This window comes from Bufo gargarizans, chromosome 1 (genome assembly GCF_014858855.1).
Source record: "Bufo gargarizans isolate SCDJY-AF-19 chromosome 1, ASM1485885v1, whole genome shotgun sequence".
Lineage (NCBI taxonomy): Eukaryota > Metazoa > Chordata > Amphibia > Anura > Bufonidae > Bufo > Bufo gargarizans.
The window spans coordinates 382,590,211-382,613,711 of record NC_058080.1 but is presented as its reverse complement, the minus strand read 5'-3'; the positions used below and the strand labels follow the sequence as shown (position 1 = coordinate 382,613,711).

General features: G+C 44.1%; 1 protein-coding gene across 1 annotated transcript; it reads left to right on the top strand.

Moving 5' to 3' along the window:
* Positions 1-17,278: 17,278 nt before the first annotated feature.
* On the top strand, positions 17,279-22,776 carry F2RL3 (F2R like thrombin or trypsin receptor 3). The gene is made up of 2 exons (XM_044285365.1): positions 17,279-17,416; positions 20,768-22,776. Exons 1-2 carry the CDS (start codon positions 17,326-17,328, stop codon positions 21,832-21,834), a joined length of 1,158 nt encoding a protein of 385 aa, XP_044141300.1. The 5' UTR covers positions 17,279-17,325; the 3' UTR covers positions 21,835-22,776.
* The last annotated feature ends 725 nt before the right edge of the window (positions 22,777-23,501 follow it).

Genomic DNA, 23,501 nt, shown 5'->3' with positions numbered 1-23,501 from the left:
TCAATAAACTTTGCTGGAGAATAGTAAATATCACAGATAACCTTACTGAATGGTGACATATAGAAGGGTTAACTGTAGCTGCAGAATGTACAAGGTAGAGCAATGACTAAATACACACTATACATATATATTTGTATCTAAGCCTACTTTTACATCTGTGCTTTCCCTTTCCGCTGTTGAGATCCGTCATAGGATCTCAATAGCGGGGGAAAACTCTTCTGTTTTGTCCCCATTCATTGTCAATGGGGTCAAAACTGAGTGAAAAGGAATGCACCAGAATGCATTCCGTTCAGTTTGGCTGCGTCTCCATAGCGGATAGAATAATGCTGCAAGCAGCGTTTTTTAGTCTGTGGTGTGGAGCAAGACGGATCCGTCATGACTCACAATGTAAGTCAATGGGGACTGATCCGTTTTTCTAGGACACAATAGAGACCATATCCGTCCCCCATTGACTTTCAATGGAGTTCATGACTGATCCGTCTTGGCCATGTTAAAGATAATGCAACCGGATCCGTTCATAATGGAGGCAGACGGTTGTATTATCAGAATGGAAGGTTTTTGCTGATCCATGACGGATCCAGTAAAAACGCTGGTGTGAAAGTAGACTTAGATCAATTTTGTACACTGTACACAATGGCTTTTCATAACCGGAGTTTTCTTCAGTGTGCTGTTTTTACAATGAAAGCACACTTCCCTATACAAGTCAATGGGGCTACTCACACACCTATTAACAGATGTGTGCCCAAACCATAAAACTCACTGCAGGTCCTTTTCGGGGCAGTTTTTGCAAACAGCGGGTCTGCAATATACGGGCACTGGCAATGTGCACATCGTATCACAGAGGTGGACCCATTCACTTGAATGGGTCTGCAACCTGGGAGATACGGTTGTGTGGAACAGAGGCACGGCTTGGAAGCACTACGGAGTGTGGACCGTCGGATGCGGATAGCGGACCCCATATAAGTAAATGGGTCTGCGTCTGCAGACGGTGGGCACATCGATGCCAGTGCTTTGAGGATTTCAATTTGTGGTCCGTAGCACGGGCCCGGCTGGCACATGTTTGTGTGCATAAGCCCTTACAAAGCTGACACAGGAGTCTGAATTACCCCTAGGAGGCTCATTCACACTTCAGTATTTGTCGGTGTTTTTATTTAACTTTTTCTTGCAACTGTATATAAAAAAAAGTATGTGAACCCTTTTGGAATGATATGGATTTCTGCACAAATCGGTCATAATGTGATCTGATCTTCATCTAAGTCACAACAATAGACAATCACAGTCTGCTTAAACTAATAACACACAAAGAATTAAATGTTACCATGTTGTTATTGAACACACCATGTAAACATTCACAGTGCAGGTGGAAAAAGTATGTGAATCCCTAGACTAAAGATTTCTCCAAGAGCTAATTGGAGTGAGGTGTCAGCCATCTGGAGTCCAATCGATGAGATGAGATTGGAGGTGTTGGTTACAGCTGCCCTGCCCTATAAAAAAAACACACACCAGTTCTGGGTTTGCTTTTCACGAGAAGCATTGCCTGATGTGAATGATGCCTCGCACGAAAGAGCTCTCAGAAGACCTATGATTGAGAATTGCTGACTTGTATAAAGCTGGAAAGGGTTATAAAAGTATTTCCAAAAGCCTTGCTGTTCATCAGTCCACGGTAAGACAAATTGTCTATAAATGGAGAAAGTTCAGCACTGCTGCTACTCTCCCTAGGAGTGGCCGTCCTGTAAAGATGACTGCAAGAGCACAGCGCAGACTGCTCAATGAGGTGAAGAAGAATCCTAAAGTGTCAGCTAAAGACTTTCGAAAGTCTCTGGCATATGCTAACATCCCTGTTAGCGAATCTACGATACGTAAAACACTAAACAAGAATGGATTTCATGGGAGGATACCACAGAGGAAGCCACTGCTGTCCAAAAAAAAAAAAAAAAAAACATTGCTGCACGTTTTCAGTTTGCACAAGAGCCACCTGGATGTTCCACAGCAGTACTGGCAAAATATTCTGTGGACAGATGAAACCAAAGTTGAGTTGTTTAGAAGAACGCACAACACTATGTGTGGAGAAAGAGGCACAGCACACCAACATCAAAACCTCATCCCAACTGTGAAGTGGGTGGGGGGCATAATGGTTTGGGGCTGCTTTGCTGCGTCAGGGCCTGGACGGATTGCTGTCATCAAAGGAAAAATGAATTCCCAAGTGTATCAAGACATTTTGCAGGAGAACTTAAGGCCATCTGCCCACCAGCTGAAGCTCAACAGAAGATGGGTGTTGCAACAGGACAACGACCCAAAGCATAGAAGTAAATCAACAGAATGGCTTAAACAGAAGAAAATACGCCTTCTGGAGTGGCCCAGTCAGAGTCCCGACCTCAACCCGATTAAGATGCTGTGGCATGACCTCAAGAAAGCGATTCACACCAGACACCCCAAGAATATTGCTGAACTGAAACAGTTCTGTAAAGAGGAATGGTCAAGGATTACTCCTGACCGGTGTGCACGTCTGATCTGCAACTACTATGTTGAGGGTAAAACGGGAACTCTTTATTGGGGCTACATGTCAGCCTTTTATGCAGGTCTTCCAGCAAGGGACAACCCCCTGGGGACCTTATGGAAGACTGCAACAGTTTATACATCAGTCACATGCATTTATAGTATTGAAACCTTCCCAGCAACCACCCCCCTCTGTCTGTGATGCAATTAACAAAGTACAATGAGCATTGCCTGTGATACAAAACACAATAGGCTCTGCCTGTGGATACAATTACCAAACAATGGGCTAAATTAATCACTCACAGGCAGAAAACACATTTTTCAGAAAACGCCTCAAAACCCCACATATCCCCATAATTTATATATATATAAATATACATCCATGGATAGCTCTTATCTGGGCGAACAACATATCCAAAAATCACCCAGATCCGAGCAGGGGTTCCCGAATTCCATGGAAGTCGCATTTGGCCAACAGCAAGCCTGGCTTTCCTGCCCAAAACAGTTCCACAGATTTAGGCTGTGCGGCCGGTCTGTTTTCTCCTTCAAAGTTAGACTATGTGCAATAATCCTGAGTCAAGAGGCTGGCAAACAGGCCCCTTCAAAACCCAGTGGCGAGGTTAGTTTCCTCATGCCGACTAAGGCGCTCTCCGTAAGGAGAGCTAGTACACCCCAAATCCAGATTTAGGCCTCTCACCCAGTTAAGCCGATACTCTCTGCTCTGCACTGATGAGGGGCAATCACCCTGAAACTGTCTACAGATGAGGTGCTGGCTTATTTAATATCAGAGTCTTGGCTCAAGGTCTATTTAAAGAGTCGAACGTTGACTTATAAGAGAGCTAGCTGCCTTACATCTGGTGGCATCAGAGGTAGAGCTCGTTTGCATAGTTTTTTTGTACGTGAATTCAGAAAAGAGAATTATAAATGATTCCATTTTATTTTTATGTATTCAGGATTTACTTCTGGTTTTGGCTTTAAAAGAAGGGATGAAAAATGCTTAAATAGGACGTGTGAAGTGCTATCGGTACAGGAAGGAGGTGTTATCAGTGACTCTATACACACTTAGGCCTGTATTACATTAAAAGATTTTGCAGGCGATTGTCAGGAAGTAGGCCTGCTAGTTAGTGGAGGCCATACTGAATTATTGTTTGCCAGCAACAGATTACATAGCATGATCTATTGCCGGCAAACGATTTTTAAACTTGCTGAAATATTACTATTGCCCTATGAACAAGCATTTGCTCGTTTATCAGGTAATTGGCAGCAGTATTACCCAAGCAGATCATTGCTAGAGAGCGTTCCTACGCTCTAGACTTTATGTACCAGAATCCGCTGCTCATGTTAATGAATACAGCTATTCGCATGGGCATATAATTTCCGTCAGTATTTAAAATCTGCAGCATGTCTGAGTTTTGTGCATATTTGTTTCCAAGTACACCCATAATAATCTTTAGAAGTGCATCAAAAATGCAAGGAGGAAGGAATACCCATGTAAATCCTGATGAAATACCGATGACAATACTGGTGCTATATCGTTAGGAATCCATACGCATTCCAATGCCAGAATATTGACTGATTTCAATACTTTAGTGTGAAAGACGGGGAACTTACAGTGGCCCCATGTTGCAGGTGGGTCAAAATTGAAAGAAGATGGGGCAACACAAGTAGGCAGGGATGACCTAAGTAGGCAGGTGCAGTACAAAATACTGCTGCCCGCACCACAGCATTCAACCGTATCTCTGTTCTGAGGATAGTGATACAGTTGAATTTAGAGAGCATCATATCATTAAGTAACCGTGAGGAGGGCTTGGGTGGGCCCCCTAGGCATCGTCCCACTGGGAAGTTTCCCTGTAGGGGCTATGGCCAGTTCATCCCTGGATATAAACGTATAAACTGCAGGTTTTACTAAACAAAATTCCTACAAAACTATATATCAATCTGCTCAGCTCCTCTTGCTCTATAACGTGATGTTTTCAGATTGCATTGCATTTTTGGTGACAGGTTCTCTTTAAGTGTTAATGAGACCTAATATACAGTACTGCCTAAGAGCGGATAGTGACCTCTTCCTGCTTCTTAAGCTGGCCATACATTAGATCAGGCATCCTCAAACTGCGGCCCTTCAGCTGTTGTAAAACTACAACTCCCACAATGCCCCGCTGTAGGCTAATACCAGTAGGCTGTTTGGGCATGCTGGGAGTTGTAGTTTTGCAACAGCTGGAGGGCCGCAGTTTGAGGATGCCTGCATTAGATTCATGCCTGCTGATCCAGCTGAATTTGGTGGTTTCATTCACCCTAATGTGCATGGGGCTTCCCAAGTTCCCCAGTCCATCATTGATCTTGAGGGAGATAAGGATCAGGCATGTTGGATTTCTGTTGCCCAATCCTTTTTCCTCTGGCAGACCCTTTCCTTATTTGCAAAACTTCACATAGTCGAGCTTGCATATGTATGGGAGGATTAGGAGAGATAGCTGAACAGTTATCTTGGGTTTATGGCCAGCTTTAACCTTCTGGAAATAAATACTCAAATGAGGTTTTGATCCTTAAAATTATAGGACAGGGGTCGGCAACGCAGGCTATATTGCACTGGCACGAAGCACTGCACCTTCAATTTAAAAAAAAATATATAAATCGGATGTGCCACACAGTGTGCATCTGATAGGCCCACCCAGCATGCTTCCCGCCATGCCAGCCAGCTACCTGACTCAACTACCTCACAGACTGGCTGGCTGTGTACTGCTGATGCTGCTCTATTGCTGCTGGTACAGGTGACCGCAGAGAGGTGGGATCAGTAGTGGCCAGGGGTGTAGCTATAGGGGGTGCAGAGGTAGCAGTGGAGGGGGACAATGGTGAGACTGCAGGGGATGATGGGGAGCAAGCTTCTGACAACTGTGGGGGTACTGGAAGATAGAAAGCCTGTATGTGATTGCTTTAGGGGATGACAGGGAGCAAGCTTCTGATTAAGGCCTCTTTCACACTACCGTATGGCTATTTCAGTGTTTTGCGGTCCGTTTTTCACGGATCCGTTGTTCCGTTTTTTTTGTTTCCGTTGTGTTTCGGTTCTGTTTTTCCGTATGGCATATACAGTATACAGTAGTTACATAGAACAAATTGGGCTGGGCATAACATTTTCAATAGATGGTTCCGCAAAAAAACGGAACGGATACGGAAGACATACGGATGCATTTCCGTATGCATTCAGTTTTTTTTTGCGGACCCATTGACTTTAATGGAGCCACGGAACGGGATTTGCGGCCAAATATAGGACATGTTCTATCTTTGCACGGAACGGAAACGGAATGCATACGGAGTACATTCTGTTTTTTTGCGGACCCATTGAAATGAATGGTTCCGTATAAGGACCGTAGGCGGAACGCAAAAAACAGCCTGCTAAACGGAAACAAAAGACGGTAGTGTGAAAGAGTCCTAATTTTGCGGTGTTGGAAGATAACGAGTTTGCATATGATTGCTGAGAGGGAATGGGGGGATGATGGGGAGCAAGCTTCTGCCAACTTTGCGGAGTGTTGGAGGACAGTGAGCCTGCATATGACTGCCGGAGGGACCTGAATGCACCACAGCTGGATCGTCTTTGCAAAGAAAGTCACACTAAATGGTCAGTTAAACTTGTTATTTGGTTTATGTCACATACAGTTTGTTATATCACTTTCTAGTATTTGCAGGGTACAACGAGTGCTTCCACTTTAAGTTTGTTTTTAATTTAAATTGGCACACCGTCCAAAAAAAGGCTGCCGACCACTGCTATAGGATCTCTCTTTAACATGTCAGGGCCATAAAGCCCCACTAGCTGTAAATGAACTCTCTCCATTCCTAGCTGTGTCCCCTCTGTGCGTGCAGCCTCTTAGCAGACCTCTGTGATGGATCCTGCCTGAGCTGACGCCTAGCCCTATACCCAGGCCTGCAGGGCCATGACTCACTCAATAAAACATTCGTTTTTAAAGAATACCAAGGGATCATTAAGTCACTCATATCATCTGTTTCCATACACACAGGCGGGTTTTTATACAATGTCAGTGCTCAGGAATATGGCACCACTGGGACCCTGCTCATACAAACAGGCCTTTGTTAGGGGCTGCAGGGGGCGGATTTACTACACACTGGTCTGGTTTAGATTATCGGCCCCCCTGTCATAAATGTATGTGACACTCATTTTAACACAGTCACTCTAAATAAAATGACCTAATAATCCGGCTATGTGATTAAAATGTTCTTACAAAACCAAAGAGCTATGTAAAGTAGAATAACTTAATTGACAAATGCCTGCCTTCTGACCTTGAGCGGATAACACTTTGGTAGATTTACGTTGGCATTCCTCAAAGTCGAATCATTTCATATTCAAATCTAATGTTTTTCTACATGGCTGATTTAGCAGGGAGTGAGGCCCTGTGAACATGGTTATATGATGCTGGCTGGAGGCCCTGGCATCTCCGTTTCAGGGCTATTCCCAGGTTACAGGGACCACCGCATGTCCTTTTTTATGACACGATAGCTTCTATCCTGCCATTACACAAACTTTCCATAACCTGTCATGACTATGTGATAGGAAAGGGGATCTGTCATGTCCTATCCCATGTGCTGCGTTCAGGTCTCAGTGATCTGCCCCTGGAGCTTCCACTATTTAATCTGTCACCCTTGGACCAAAGCCTTCAGTTTGCCTGGTAAATGTGTGACCACTTGAGAAAGCTTTTCCTGAAGGGTTATCTTCCACAGAAACCGTGAACTAGTGTGTTGTCTGAATGGCGAGTGTGGGTTGTCTTGACTAGCCATCGAACTAGCCCCCCTGCTCTGAGTATGTTGCTTGGTAAATGGGTGGGGGGCCCGTTCCAAAATTTGCTCAGGTCCAGGAACATGTGGTACTATTTTGGGGCACATACAACTTTTTAATCACTTTTTATATTAAATTTTTTTGGGGGGACAAGGTGACCAAAAAATGGTGAATGACATATTTCTATTATTTTCTGTTATGGCGCTCGACGCGCAACAATAACATTTTGATATTCTATTAGTTCAGATATTTTCAGACATGATATTTTCAGAAATGTTTATTTTTTTATTGTTTATATGTAAAATTGGGAAAAAGGGGTAAATAACATTTTTGTAAATTGGGTTTTAATAAAAATAAAAAATGGAACCCCGCTGTTTGTCATATGAGAGGACAGAGGCAGCTCCCTCTGTCTAACCCCACTGATGGCAATCTATCCCCTCTATCTAATCTCATGGGATTCCCGTTGGCAGTCCCTTTAACTATTTAATTATCAGCCTGCTGCACCAGCCCAACACATGATTTCACTCCATTACTTAGGCCTCATGCACACGCCCGTATGTATTTTGCCGTCCGCAAAAAAACGGATCCACAAAAAATATGGATGATGTCCGTGTGCATTCTGTATTTTGTAGAACTGAACAGCTGGCCCCTAATAGAACAGTACTATCCTTGTTCGTAATGCTGACAAGAATAGGACATGTTCTATTGTTTTGTGGAACGGAAATACGGACATACGGAATGCACACGGAGTAACTTCCGTTTTTTTTGCGGACCCATTAAAATGAATGGTTCCGTATATGCTCCACAAAAAAAACTGAACGGACACGGAAAGAAAATATGTTCATGTGCATAAGCCCTAATGGAGAGATGTGTGTTCAGCGCAGGTGCAGTCCACAGAGGCCTGGGAGTGGCCGACAGACAGTATTGAACTGTTGGATGCTCCTCTGTGCGAGCAGCAGTGAAAATGGATTGGGTCATGCAGAGCATCATGTGGGTCATGTCTGTGGGAGGAGGCTGCGCTCAAGGGTCAGAAACAGGTCCATGTTGTGACTGCGGACTGTTCACCTACTAATGCTGATAAAGTGGTGTCTGTGAAGTAATAACATGATATATTACTGATAACACAAGACATGACGCTGATAAAACAGTGCCTGTGAAGTAATAACACAATAGAGGATATAATGCTGATAAAGCGGTGCCTGTGAAGTAATAACACAATATATTACTGATAACTAGTTATAGACTAACATCGGTCGGGACGGTTCAAATGTTCGCAAACCGCGCGTTCCTGACAGGCCCCATTGACTTTAATGGCAGGTGAACCTGAAAAAAATATATTTGCAGCCACCAAATACTTACTAGAAGTCCTTAAATAGTCCCACAACATGGACAGTAACATACCAGAGGGGGATCATTGGCAATAATTCCCACAAAAAAATATGTATTTTAATCAGGGGCCATTTTTATGCATCTTAATGGGAAACTCTCAAAAATGGGCCCTGATGGAGCCTAGAAGTTTTTTATTTTAGGCCACGTGGTACAGGCCCCAAAAATTAGGCATTCACCTGACAGAAAAGAGCTTATGATGATGTGGCCTGAGGTACATTAGGCGGTCCCTGGAAAAAAATGGCACTGTAGGCCACTGGAGTACAGGCCCCAAAAATTAGGCATTCACCTGACCGAAAAGAACTTGTGATGATGTGGCTGGCGGTACATTAGGTGGTCAATGGATAACATTTTTACTGTAGGCCACTGGAGTACAGGCCCCAGAAATTAGGCATTCACCTGAGAGAAAATAACTTGTGATTATGTGGCAGAAGGTACATTAGGCGGTCACTGGCTAAAAATTTTACTGTGGGCCAGTATAGGCCCCCAAAATTTGGCATTCACCTGACAGAAAAGGCCTTTTATGCCGCTGTATATACATAAGACAAGGACCATTCTTTGAGGAAATGAGGAAATTCAATTACACGTGGTCCTCATAGGTGTTGAATTCCTCCGAGATCCATGCCTCATTCATTTTTAGAAATGTGAGGTAGTCTGTCTGTCCTCCTTCTATTGCCCACTGGAGAAGTAACATCTTTAGTAGTAGAGCGGTTCAGTTCTGCAGTACGCTTAATTGAGATGTCCCCCTCTCCCCCCCTCTCCCTTTTTTCTCCTTCTTCTTACTTCTTCTTTTTTTCTCTTAATCACTATCCTTTCTCTTTACTGTGATATTGCTCCTATGTGCTTGCATTGTAAATTGTAATGTATGCGAGCCGCACAAGTCGGCTTTTCAGTTGTCGCATTATCTGTCTTTCTTTGATAACGGCTGACATTGTTAACTTGGAGCTGTAACACTCTTACTTATTTGGATGTACCTAACTTCCTTATATTGGCTATGTGATTGTTTTGCCAATAAAAACATAGTTGACAAAAAAAAAAAAAAGAAATGTGAGGTAGTCCAGGCGAGTGCGCTTATCGGTCACGATCCCCCCTGCTGCGTTGAACGTCCTTTCGGACAGGACACTCGACGAGGGGCAAGCCAAGAGTTCCATAGCAAATTGTGCCAGCTCTGGCCACAGGTCAAGCCTGCACACCCAGTATTCAAGGGGTTCCTCGTTTCTCAGAGCGTCCACATCAGCCGTTAACCCGATGTAGTCGGACACCTGTCAGTCTAGGCGTTCCCTGAGGCTGGATCCAGAGGGCGGCTGTCGATGGGTTGGCTGAAAGAATGATCTCATATCTGAAGTGACCAACACATCTTCAAACTGCCCTCTCCTTGCAGGCACGATAGGATTGGTACCCGCACCTGTTTCGCTGTGGGTGGAAATTCCTCTGCCAGCGCCCGCAACAGCAGAATGCAGCATCTCTCGCAGCAAGGCCTGAAAATTCTGCATTCTACCAGCCCTCTGTGATGCTGGTAACATGTCCGCCATTTTGTGTTTGTACCGGGGGTCTACGTTTGTTGCCACCCAGTACTGGTCCTTGCCCTTTATGCTTTTTATACGGGGGTCCCTCTTCAAACACTGGAGCATGAAGGCCCCCATTTGCACTAAATTGGAAGCGGTGTAGTGCCCTGGCTCCTGCTCATCACCCAGGAGAATGTCATCCTCGGTCTCCTCCCCCCAGGCAACAACACCAGGGATCCCCGAAATTTTTTAAAGTCCCCCCTCAAAGCCTGCTCTTCTTGCTCCTCCTCCCCCCAGCCACCATCCTCCTCTGACTCCTCTTCAGACTCCTGCTGACTTGTCTCAGATGGAGTAGCCCCCCTGGGAATTCATTCAGCATTGCGACTTCCTCATCTTCTTGATCCTCGACAGCTTGATCAATGACATGACGCAATGCACTCTCCAGAAAGAAGGCGTAAGGTACGTCACTGATGGCGCCCTGGCTGCGACTGACCAGTTTGGTGATCTCATCAAATAGCTGCAGAAGTCAGCATGCGTCGCACATGAGCAGTCACTGACGCAGTGAAAAGAAACCAAGCTCCCCAGAACCTATCCTGCTGCAGAGTTTGTACAGGTAGTTGTTAATGACACGTTTCTGCTGGAGCAGCATATCAAGCATATACAAGGTGGAGTTCCAGCGCGTCGGGCTGTCACAAATCAGACGTCTGACAGGCAAGTGGTGTCGCCGCTGATCGTCAGCAAGGCGAGCCATGGCCGTGTAAGATCTTCTGAAATGGCCAGAGATTTTCCTGGCCTGCCGCAAGACGTCCTGGACCCCGGGGTATTTGGCAACAAATCACTGCACGACTAAGTTCAGGACGTGTGCCATGCACGGCGCATGTGTCATTTTTCTCTGTTTCAGCGCGCTCAGCAGATTGGCACCATTGTCGCACACCACTTTACCAACTGTCAAATTGAGCAGGGTTAGCCACAGATCGGCCTGTGACCGCAGAGCTGAAAGCAGTGCAGGACCGGTGTGGCTCTTGACTTCCAGGCACAACAGCTGCAGCACAGCATGGCAACGTCTCACCTGGGACGTAGAATAGGTTCTGGGGAGCTTCGGGGGCGCAGCGAAAGAGACAGTAGCAGTGGAAAAGGAGGAGTCAGCCGAGGAGGAGACGGAGGATGGAGTAGGAGGAGGAGAAGAAGAGGCAGGCCTGCATGCAATCCTTGGTGGTAACACCAAATCCACACTGGAGCCACAGGTTACATGCTTGACGCCCGTCAGAAGGTGCACCCAGTGGCCAGTAAAAGTTATGTACCTTCCCTGCCCGTGTTTTCTAGACCACGTGTCTGTGGTCAGATGTATCTTTACACCGACACTGTGTGCCAGAGATGTATTCACTTGCTGCTGAACGTGGCCATATAGTTCTTGGATGCCCTTCTGGGAGAAATATTTCCTTCCGGGGACCTTCCATTGCGGTGTGCCAATAGCCACAAAGGCCTCAGAGTCCACCAGTTTATATGGCAGTAGTTGGCAGGCTAGCAGTTCCGACAGGCCAGCGGTCATCTGTTGGGCAAGAAGGTTATCTGGCGTCATCAACTTTTTATGCTTGAAAATTTGGGCCACGGAAGCCTGCCTTCTGCCAGAGGAATGCGACGATGGCACGGTGGAAGGTGGAGTGGAGGACAAATGGGAGGAGAGAGGAGAAGGAGAAGAGGCAGGACGTGGAGCGCCGGGAGCGTGGCTTTGTGTGTTCTGACGGGCTTGCTCCTACTGGGCTTGGTGATGGGAGGCCAGGTGCCTTCTTAAGGTGGTCTTCCCTAGGTGAGTGTTGGGCTTACTGCGACTTATGCGTTTGACAGCACAGGCTGCAGAGGGCAACACTATTGTCAGCAGCTGACACGTTAAAAAAAGCCCACACTGCTGAGCCATGTCCCGGCGTCCTGGGAGCACCAGAAGTGACTGTGCATGGTGGATGGCTCGCTCCAGATACATTTGCTTGTCTGCTTTTTGCCTCCTGTGCCCTGCGAGCTCTGCCTGCTTCTCCTCCCTCTCTGCTGCTCCGTCTCTCCCTCTTAACTCTCCTCCTCTTCCTCTCTTGTGGGCACCCACGTGACGTCCATCGACACGTCATCATCGTCACCTTCACCACCACTGACATTTGAGATCTCGGAGTAGGACCTCCCTCCCCAAGGCTGATCTGGGTACTGTCGTCAGACCGCTGGGTGGTGGCCGTTGCTACCTCCTCTTCCTTATCTGATGTCAAGAATGGCTGTGCATCGGTAAGGTCTGGGAATGGATGGGAAAATAATTCCTCTGACTCGAGTGGAGGGGCTATGATGGTGGTGGTGGTGGTGTATTTGGGGGTGCACACAGCAGAGAGTTAGGAGGGTACAGATACAGAGGATGAGGAGGGTGCAGAAGGGTGAGTGAGCCACTCAACCAACTCTGGTGCGCCCTTTGAAGTAATCGCACGCGCCTTTTCCAACTTCCCACTTAGGCTCTGGCCTGGTGTACCTGCCTGACCCCTACCACCCCTGCGGAACGGCATGCCTCTTCCTCTGCCTGTCATTTTCAAAATGACCCTGTGCCTAAGTCCGTAGAGAAGAGCAGTATTTGTAGAAGCAGGTATATTGCAGGCCTCAATCAATATTTGGTGGAAACAGGTATATCAAACCCCTTAATCAGTATTTTGTGGAAGCAGGTATATCGCAGCCCTCAATCAGTATTTTGTTGAAGCAGGTATATCGAACCCCTTAATAAATATTTTGTAGAAGCAGGTATATCGCAGCCCTCCATCAGTATTTTGTGGAAGCAGGTATATCGCAGGCCTCAATCAATATTTGGTGGAAACAGGTCTATCAAACCCCTTAATCAGTATTTTGTTGAAGCAGGTATATCGCTGACCTCAATCAGTATTTTGTGGAAGCAGGTATATCAAACCCCTTAATCAGTATTTTTCTAAAGCAGGTATATCGCAGGCCTCAATAAATATTTGGTGGAAACAGGTATATCAAACCCCTTAATAAGTATTTTGTGGAAGCAGGTATATCGCAGCCCTCAATCAGTATTTTCTGGAAGCAGGTATTTCAAACCCCTTAATCAGTATTTTGTGGAAGCAGGTATATTGCAGCCCTCAATCAATATTTGGTGGAAACAGGTATATCGCAGCCCTCAATCGGTATTTTGTGGAACCAGGTATATCAAACCCCTTAATCAATATTTTGTGGAAGCATGTATATCGCAGGCCTCAATCAATATTTGGTGGAAACAGGTATATCGAACCCCATAATCAGTATTTTGTGGAAGCAAGTATATCGCAGCCCTCAATCAGTATTTTGTGGAAGCAGGTATATCAAACCCCTCAATCAGTATTTTGTGGAAGCAGGTATATCGAAAGCCTCAATCAATATTTGATGGAAACAGGTATATCGAACCCTTTAATCAGTATTTTGTGGAAGCAGGTATATCACACCATCTTTATCAATGATCTTGTGGATGTGATTGAGCGTAAACTCAGTTTTTGCTGGTGACACAAAACTGTGTAGGATAGTTTAAGCTCCATATGTTGTAAAGGATATAGGAGAGCTAGAAAGGATTCAGAGACAGGCGTCCAGATTATTAAATGGGATGGAAGGTGTCTCTTAGGGCTCATGCACATGACTTTTGCTTTTTTTTGGGTCTACAAATTGCAGATCCGCAAAACATGGATACCGGCCAGGTAAGTTCCGCATTTTGCAGAACAGAACGCCTGACCCATAATAGAACAGTCCTATCCTTGTCTGTAATGGGGACAAGAATAGGACATGTTCTATATTTTTGAGGATGCCATAGAACGAACATACAGTTATGGACAGCAAAGGGTATACTGTCTGCACTTTTTGCAGTCCCATTGAAGTGAATGGGTCTGTTGCTGAAAAAATTTGGTTTGTGTGCATGAGCCCTAACAATGAGAGGCTTAAAAAATTGGACTTGTAGTTGGTAAAATCAAGGCTTTTGTACCTTTTCTGTATTTTAGACCCACTCCTGGTTTTGGCCTACAAATACTAATGCAAAATACCGACAGTGTGAAAGTGGCCTTAGACATTTCATCCTTGTAGAAGCAGAAATGGAGGGAAAGGACTGCAGAAATCAACAAAGTGGTTTGGCGAAGGATTTGTTTGCATTTTTTGGCCTTTGGATATAATGAGTCAGGAGAAAGTGTCAGTGGTTTCCTGGCTGACTCATTCTGTGTTATCACCATAGGATGTATGCTAAAGGATGATAATAGATAGGGCATGGAAAGAAGCAGGACACTTATTTCATCACAGCATACAGTGATCAGTTTTGTATGCCTAAAGCCTCATGCTCACGACCGTTGTTCAATGGGGCCGCAAAAGATGCGGACAGCATTCCGTGTGCTGTCCGCATCCGTAAAAACGCCTGCAGCGTTTTGCTGTTCGCTTGACGAAACTGAGCCAAAGGGATCTGTCCTGGCACACAATGTAAGTCAATGAGGACGGATCCGTTTTCTCTGACACAATCTGACACAATAGAAAACTGATCCGTCTCCCATTGACTTTCAATGGAGTTCATGACAGATCCGTCTTGGCTATGTTACAGAAAATACAAACGGATCTGTTTATGACGAATGCGTGCGGTTGTATTATTGTAATGGTTCCGTTTTTGCAGATCCATGACGGATCCACCCAAAATGCGAGTGTGAAAGTAGCCTAAGGTCATTTACTGAAAAGCCACTTAAGATACAGTAGGTTACACACAATGGCCCACATTTACTAATTTGAATGCACCTAGATTTTGGGCACAATTTAGTAGTGGTTGACTTGGAGAAAATTTCTGTGCCTTGTCTGAAAAGAGGCACAGCCTAAGATACAATATATTGTGCCACAATTCTGACATAAAATCCTGTCTTAAAGTAAGACAACCACTAGTTATTATACAGCTAGACAAAAGTGTCTGTCCCTGCATCAGGTTTATCGTCCAGCCTGAGCCCCTGTGATAAATGCACACAACCGTATATATTTTGCGGTCTGCAAAGAATACAGATGACATCCGTGTGCATTCCGTATTTTGCGGAACGGAACAGCTGGCCCCTAATAGAACAGTCCTATCCTTGTCTGTATTGTGGACAAAATTAGGATTTGTTCTATTTTTTTGCGGAATGAAAATACGGACATACGGAAACAGAATGCACACGGAGTAACTTCCGTTTTTTTTCGGACCCATTGAAATGAATGGTTCCGAATACGGTCGGCAAAAAAAACGGAACAGACACGGAAAGAAAATACGCTCGTCTGTATGAGACCTAAGGGGTAATGCACCAGAAAGGTGGAGGGATTTGGTTGTTTTATTGGTGGAGCAGGCATTTATGCCAAATTTAGGATCTGTTTAGATGGATCCAGATAGATTAGTAATGAGAGAACCCGGTTCATTCCCAACCATAACTCATAATCTGCAGCTCCGTACAGTGATAAAATGTTTTGCCTCCTATGAGGCTTTGTTAATATGGCTGACAGTAACGCAAGACTTGAATAGTTTTGTGCATGCACCATTAATATAAGTTGTGGCACATGGATTAATGTTTCAAATTACAAATCTGAACTTCAGTTTGTGGCGTGTGCCACAATCATTAACAAATGCGAGTTCAGATTCATAATTTGTAACATTAATGCATGTGCAGCGACTTATATTAACGGTGCATGCACCAGACTAATCAAGTCTTGCATTACTGGCGGCCATATTAACAAAGCCTCATCAAAGGCAATACATTTCATCATTGTACGGAGCTGCACATTATGAGTTATGGTTAGCAACCAACTGGGTTCAGACACTGGTTTGCTCATCACTAATTGGAGGCTTGGGCAGAGAAGTGTCAGATGAGGTTTCACACTGACAAATGTAAGGTAATGCACATGGGAAGGAATAATGCAAGTCACCCGTACATACTAAATGGTAAAACACTGGATAACACTGCCATGGAAAAGGTCTTAGGAATTTTAGTGGACAGCAAACTAAGGGCTCGTTCACACGACCGTATGTATTTTTCAGTGTTTTGCGGGCTGTTTTCCCAGATCCATTTTTCATATTTTTTCAGTAGTGTTTCCGGTTCCGTTCCGTTTTTCCGTATGGCATATACAGTATACAGTAATTACATAGAAAAAATTGGGCTGGGCATAACATTTTCAATAGATAGTTCCGCAAAAACAGAATGGATATGGAAGACATGTGGAGTACATTCCGTATGTGTTCCGTTTTTTTTTTTGCGTACCCATTTACTTTAATGGAGCCACGGAACATGATTTGCAGGCAATAATAGGACATGTTCTATCTTGGAACGGAAATACGGAAACGGAATGCATATGAAGTACATTCAGTTTTTTTTTGCAGAACCATTGAAATTAATGGTTCTGTATATGGACCATATACGGAACGCAAAAAATGGCACGTATACGGAACGCAAACATTTTTTGTGCGAACAGAGACATTATGGCCCCATAGACTGTTATATGTGGCAAATTGATTGTACTGAGCCAGATCTTGAATGCATCTCTCTATAAGGCCTCATGCACACAAACATAATTTTTGTCCACATCAGATCAGCATTTTTTGAGGGTCAGATGCGGACCCATTCACTTCAATGCAAAAAATGCAGAGAGAACATTGTCCGTTTTGTGGCATTGGTAACAATATAGAACATGTCCTATTCTTGTCCTCATTATGGACAAGGATACGACTGTCCTATTATGGGCCGGACGTCCCGTTCCACAAAATCCAAAAGTGTTTTGTGGGTATGCAATTTGCAGACCATAAAACAGGCAACAGTCAAGTGCATGAGCTCTAATGTTGGTGAAATACATAGATATGCAAACTCCAGTCTACATTACTAGACTGGAACAAAACAACACAAAAATACGGCCATCTCTGAGTCTCCGAAATTTGGTCTAGGGAAGTAAAGGGACCCAAATAATTTCCCATGTTTCACTATTATCCTTTTATTTTATTTTTTGTTTTTTTACTCTCTTCTCTAATAGGACACTCTGTACATCTGCTTCACATCGACCACTAACCCTCCCCCCTATATTGCTGTTTCCTTTTTAAAGTGCATAGGAAGTGGCTAATCATCCTCAGTCTAGCAACATCCCTTGTTTTCTCGTTCCTAGCAGAACCTTGACATCATGGGATTCATCAGCTGCTTGTGGTCATTCTCCATCCCCATGCTGCTCCTAACTTTATGGGTCAGATCTCTAGCCACACAAGAGTATGATGGTATGTATGACTTTTGGTCATGTTATCATGTGATGTATCAGTGTTGTCTGATAGGAGATATGGTCCCTGATTCCTAACTACATGATAATTCTGCTAGTTGAATCTTCAGCAAGGGTTCTTGCTTTTGGACGAGACACAGAAGCTGAGCCAAATTCATGTTTTGTAACTGGGGAGGGCGACCATATTAACTTATTAACACAGGGCATGAAGATAATACAATATCTTCTCTGGTGCCTAATGTAAGAACTGTCCATGAACATGTAAGACACATTTTAGGGTATTGCTTGACTGAGGAAGTCCCCGTAGATATAAGGTCACACTTCAGATGCCTAAAGTGACTACTGCTATCATTTACAATGTGATCTTAATATATACCCATATGTCTCCTTTGTATTGAAGCTTATATGATACATCATTTAAACTATATTAGACATCAGTCCAATGAAGTAATTATACTGTACTAAGCTACACATAAACATAAGATTGTCAGAGGATCCCACCAAGAATCTAATCTAACCTGACTCAGATGTTGGGAGATACAAACATGGGGCGCGTTGGACTGGAGACGTTTAGCAGAGTTTTGTCTCCCTCTCCCCATTGAAATAAACATGACTGGCTAAGCATGCATGTGTATAAGGTCAGAGGAGAAACCTAGGGCAATGGTTGACGAAGTGATGCTGGTAAGACAAGGGGAGGAAACTTAAACAGAAATGTAATCCTGTGACTCACAGGTGACATCATTTCCAATTCTAGCAGTCATTTCTCATCCTTCACATCTGGTGTCCATACCTAGGCTTCTTCCAACTATGAGATGCTTCTGCACAGTTTGCTGCCCAGGGTCCTTGCTTTTAGACCACATGCCTCCCACGACAGTCCCAGATTGCCCCCACTACAGCCACAATACCTGCACGACAGCCCCAGTGCCATCGTGACATCAGTGCCAGCAACAATGCCTGCAATGCACACTATTCCAGTCACAATGTCCTCTTGACAACCACAATTCCATAAGTCCCTATTCTGGCCATAATACAATATGCCAGTACCTCTACGTCCCTCATGCCAGTAATAGTACCCCTCTAATAGTACCCCTCCTCTTGCATAAGGCCAGCCCATGCCAGGTGCTCCTGTCTGCATGTCAGATACAATATCACCATCCATTATTTAAAAAGGTTATGCCATGATTGATGTAAAAATGAAAATTGGACATAATATAGTACATAATCTCTTTCTAGTAAAGCTTGGACCAGCCCTGTACCTCACATGGGTCCAGGGCTCCCCGTATTCTGCTCGATTCCCTTCAGGCTGGCAGACTAGTGGGCATGTCCTTTCTGCTGTTGCTCTCTCCCTGTATCTGTCGCAGCTTCTAATAGCAAATAGGGCATTTGAAGGATGGAACAGAGCATGTGCAACCACTTCAGTAGGTGTAAGTACACATTACTATATAGACTAAACACCAGGGGGGCAACATTTTAATTAAGTAAAGAATATCTCACAATTCAAGAATTATGTAACAGAAACTATGTTAGAAAATTAACTTGTTTTTATTAAAATAACACTTAATGACTGTACATGCCCTTTAATTTTCAATTGTATCTGCATCCTAGGGGTGTGGATAAAATTGTAAGTGGCCAGGGGTGTTCTATGTCTAACACCACCAGTGCCTATACATTTCTCTCTACCTATTTCCTCCATACATACCGTGCCGTTTTCAATGTATTGCCAGCTGGCAACTGAACCATGTATCTTTAACAGGAATGAGACAAGGGATAGTCTGCCACCTAACCTGCCATTGGCATGTGGGGCACATTTTATGAATAAAAAAAGATGATGAGTAAGGCCACAGTGGCATTCTGGGTGTTTAATCACCAGACCTATCCTTAGGATAGGTCTCCAATATCATATCAACCGGTATGCAACTCCCATGCTGATCAGCTGTTTGCAGACAGCAGGCCAGAGGAATGGCACAGCTCCATGCACTGTATAGTGACCTAGTTACTGCAGCTCTGCTGTCCTAAGCTTGAATGGGAGCAGTGCCGCAGTAACCAGGCATGCCCACTGCACAGTGAGTGGCGCTGTGGTGTTCTTTATAGCAGGCTACAGGCTACAATATGACCATACGAATGAGATCTGTAATTACTGAAATCACAATCCTGTGAAACCTGACATCCTGGAAATATTTTAACAGAGAATTTTATTGTCAATTCTGTCACAGATTTCAATTATTAAAATGCACCTTAAGCAGGGTACTGGCTCTCCTTAGGCTACTTTCACACTGGCGTTTTGGCTTTCCGTTTCCGCTCAGGACTCTTACAAGCGGTCCAAAACGGATCAGTTTTGCCCTAATGCATTCTGAATGGAAAAGGATCCGTTCAGAATGCATCAGTTTGCCTCCGTTCTGCCTCCATTCCGCTCTGGAGGCGGACACCAAAACACTGCTTGCAGAGAAAGAGAATTATCTCGCTAGCGCCATCTTGTTGAAGTGACTATGAGTCAAAATCAGACTTTTTAACTACAGTAAGTCTTGGGATATAAAAAAGGAAATGTTGCCTAGCCAAACATCCATCCATAGACAGCTGTTACACTCTGTACTGATGAGGGGCAAGCACCCTGAAGCAGCTGTCTTTGGATGGATATCTGGTTTGGGATTTTCCATCGTCATATTGTAAGTCGGATTTTGACTCATAGGGAGCCACTTCCAATAGGAGGTGCGAGCAAGATGGTTCTTCTTTCTTTGGGAGATACTTTTCAAACCATTAAAATGCAAAGGGCAAATCCACATGTAACAAACACTGTGGGGACATCGCCTAATAATTAGTTGTGTATTGAAGTGACGCGCTGCTACGTATATAACAGCGTAACATCTCTTCATGCATCATATGCCACCTACAAGTCCTAACTTTTGGCTACCATGATTATGTGTTTGCAGGAACTAACTGTCTAAAAGCTATCCTATTTCCTATTTTGTGTCTAATATTTATATTGCATTATTTGTACCTTTTTTCTAGCTTACAATTTTAGGATACAGACAGATTAAATCATATGTGGCAAGCAAGGGTACACCTAGCCTTTCTGCTGCCTGAGGCGAAATCGGAAACGGCATCCCAACCCCATGCCAATTTCTTAACCTAACCCCGTTGCCACAATGAAAGCGCTCATTGCCCATGGACCTTCTGCTGCCCCCTCTTGCCCCTTTCTGGTGCTGCCTGAGGCGATTTCCTCCACTGGCCTCATTGGTGGTGCACCCCTGGTAGCAAGGCAGTAAATAAACCTGATGACAGTATTTTCCTGTAATATAGACACTAGATGGAGCATTATAGAGTTGTCTAACAGTTTGTTTCACATCCCTTGCAGATTATTCTGATGACGCAATTACATCGGACACTATATCATGTCCACAACAACCACGGTCCTTCAAAGGGGAACTGAATAACACATTCTTGCGAATTTCTGCATCATCGAAGGATCACCTGAAGAGTTCCATCACGGTTGTGCTCATACCTTCCATCTACTCTGTTATATTCCTTGTTGGTCTACCAGCCAATGGTCTTGCCCTTTGGGTTTTAGCAACCAAAGTTAAAAAGATGACATCTACAGTGTTCCTTATGAATCTGGCAGTGGCAGATCTTTTACTCATCCTGGTTCTTCCCTTTAAGATATTTTACTATTATTTGGGAAACAATTGGATTTTTGGGGAGCTGATGTGCAGGGCTGTGACAAGCTTCTTTTATGGGAACATGTATTGCTCAGCCTTGCTACTTATGTGTATCAGTGTTGACCGTTACCTGGCAGTGGTGCACCCTTTTTTCTCCAGACGATTCAGAAGCAGGGTTTTTGCAACTGCTATATGCTCTACCTGCTGGATTATTGGCATGTTGTCTACCATTCCCCTGGCCACAATGCAACAATCTTACCTCCTTCTGGACACTCAACTCACATTGTGTCATGATGCTCTTCCCAAGCAGGAGCAAGCAGAGTATCTGTTTTATTACTTTATATCTGCCATTGTTTTGTGCTTTATTTTGCCATTGATAATTATTGTATTTAGTTACACTGCAGTAATTCGGGAACTGATTCTAAGTGGAGAGAAATACAGCTATGCTGTCAAACTAAGCACCTTGGTGCTCTTCATAGTGATCATCTTATTGACACCAAGCAACGTGGTTCTTTTGATGCATTACTCAGAGCACTGTCTTCAAAGACATGGCGACCTATATGCAGTCTATATGGTCTGCTTAACTTTGAGCGCCTTAAACAGCTGCGTGGATCCTTTTGTGTATTACTATGCTTCAGAAGAATTTCGAGACAAGGTGAGAAAACAGTTTAGGAAAAAGTCTACAATATCAATGGCCTCCGTAAAAACTACTAAAGAGACTCTGCCACCAAGTTACCCCAACTACCCATCTCATCCAGTGATATGACATTTTATGTTCACAAGAAAGAAACATTTTGGTAGTAGGTACATAAGTACCCAAAAATACACAATGGCTTAAACTAATCCTTCTTCAGCCTAGTGCTGTTTCTTCTATGAAATCTGTAGCATCATGTGGCTACAGAAACAAAGAACATGATGTCCTTTGATATGCTTTGTGTTCAAGAGACTTTTTTTTTCTCAAGTACTGTTGTCATTATTCTATTTTATATTGCAGCAATTTTATTTTTAGCAGTTCATTCAGTGACCAGCTATGTTTAAGAAACAAAAGAGTATGGCCACATGGTCAGGTTTCTTCATGCAGTTTTGGAAGCCAAAATCAGGGGTGGATTATAAAACAAGAGCAAGTATAAAGGACAGATATGACTTTACTTTTTTTTTTTTTATTTAGTCCTGGTTTTGGCTCCCAAAACTGCATCAGGAGATATCACCATGTGCCCATACCCTCACAGGTGTGAAATGTGTGAGCAGGTTTTTTTTTATGCCTATTGTGGGTTTTTAAACAGATGCTTCCAGTGTTGGACTGGGGGGCCTAGGGTCCACCAGTGGAACCGAGTCCAAGGGCCCATCATATAGCTGCATGGAAATATCACATGTTCAGATTTAGGCCCTATGCACATGAGTGTGTGCATTTTAGCACAAAATAAATAGGAGCTGATATATCAGAATAGTTTTATTTTGTGTCAGAATATTATGTCCATTTTTAGTTTGTGCCAAATTTATGATCTTGGATTGTTGAATGTATCTAAATATATGATTCTGTTTTAGAAAGTGGTGAAGTGAAGTTTCACAATGTGCCTTAGTGCTTTAAAGGGAATGTGGATATTTGATTATAATCTAACTAATTATATACAATCATTAACTACTAAGGCTACTTTCACACTTGCGTTCAGAGCGGATCCGTCTGGTGTCTGCACAGATGGATCCGCTCCTATAATGCAGGCGATGGGATCCATTCAGAACGCATCCGTCTGCATTATATTTCAGAAAAAATTCTAAGTGTGAAAGTTAGTCAGACGGATCTGTCCAGACTTTACATTGAAAGTCAATGGGGACGGATCCGTTTGAAATTGAGCCATATTGTGTCAACTTCAAACAGATCCGTCCCCATTGACTTACATTGTAAGTCTGGACGGATCCGTTTGGCTCCGCACGGCCAGGCGGACACCCAAACGCTGCAAGCAGCGTTCGAGTGTCCGCCTGCTGAGCGGGGCGGGGGACAAACGGTGCAAGACCGATGCATTCTGAGCGGATCCGCATCCACTCAGAATGCATTGGGGCCGTACGAATGCGTTCGGGGCCGCTTGTGAGAGCCTTCAAACGGAACTCACAAGCGGAGCCCCGAACGCTAGTGTGAAAATAGCCTAAAAAGTGCCTTAGATGTATTCACTTACTGGTGTGACAGATGGTTACCTCATAATATACACACATGCCGCATGCTAATGAGCTGATTTGAGTCCAGCGTATATTGAATTCAGAGCTATAGCCACTCCCCTGCCCACCTGCTGCTGATTCATATGGAAAATAACTGTCAATCAGCAGCAGGTGGGCGGGGAGAGTCAGGAGCTCATGAATATTCATGACTCATCATTGGAGCTTTTCAATACAAGATGTTGGCAGATTGACTGGGTCAATTAAAGAAAGTGACCCAGCATT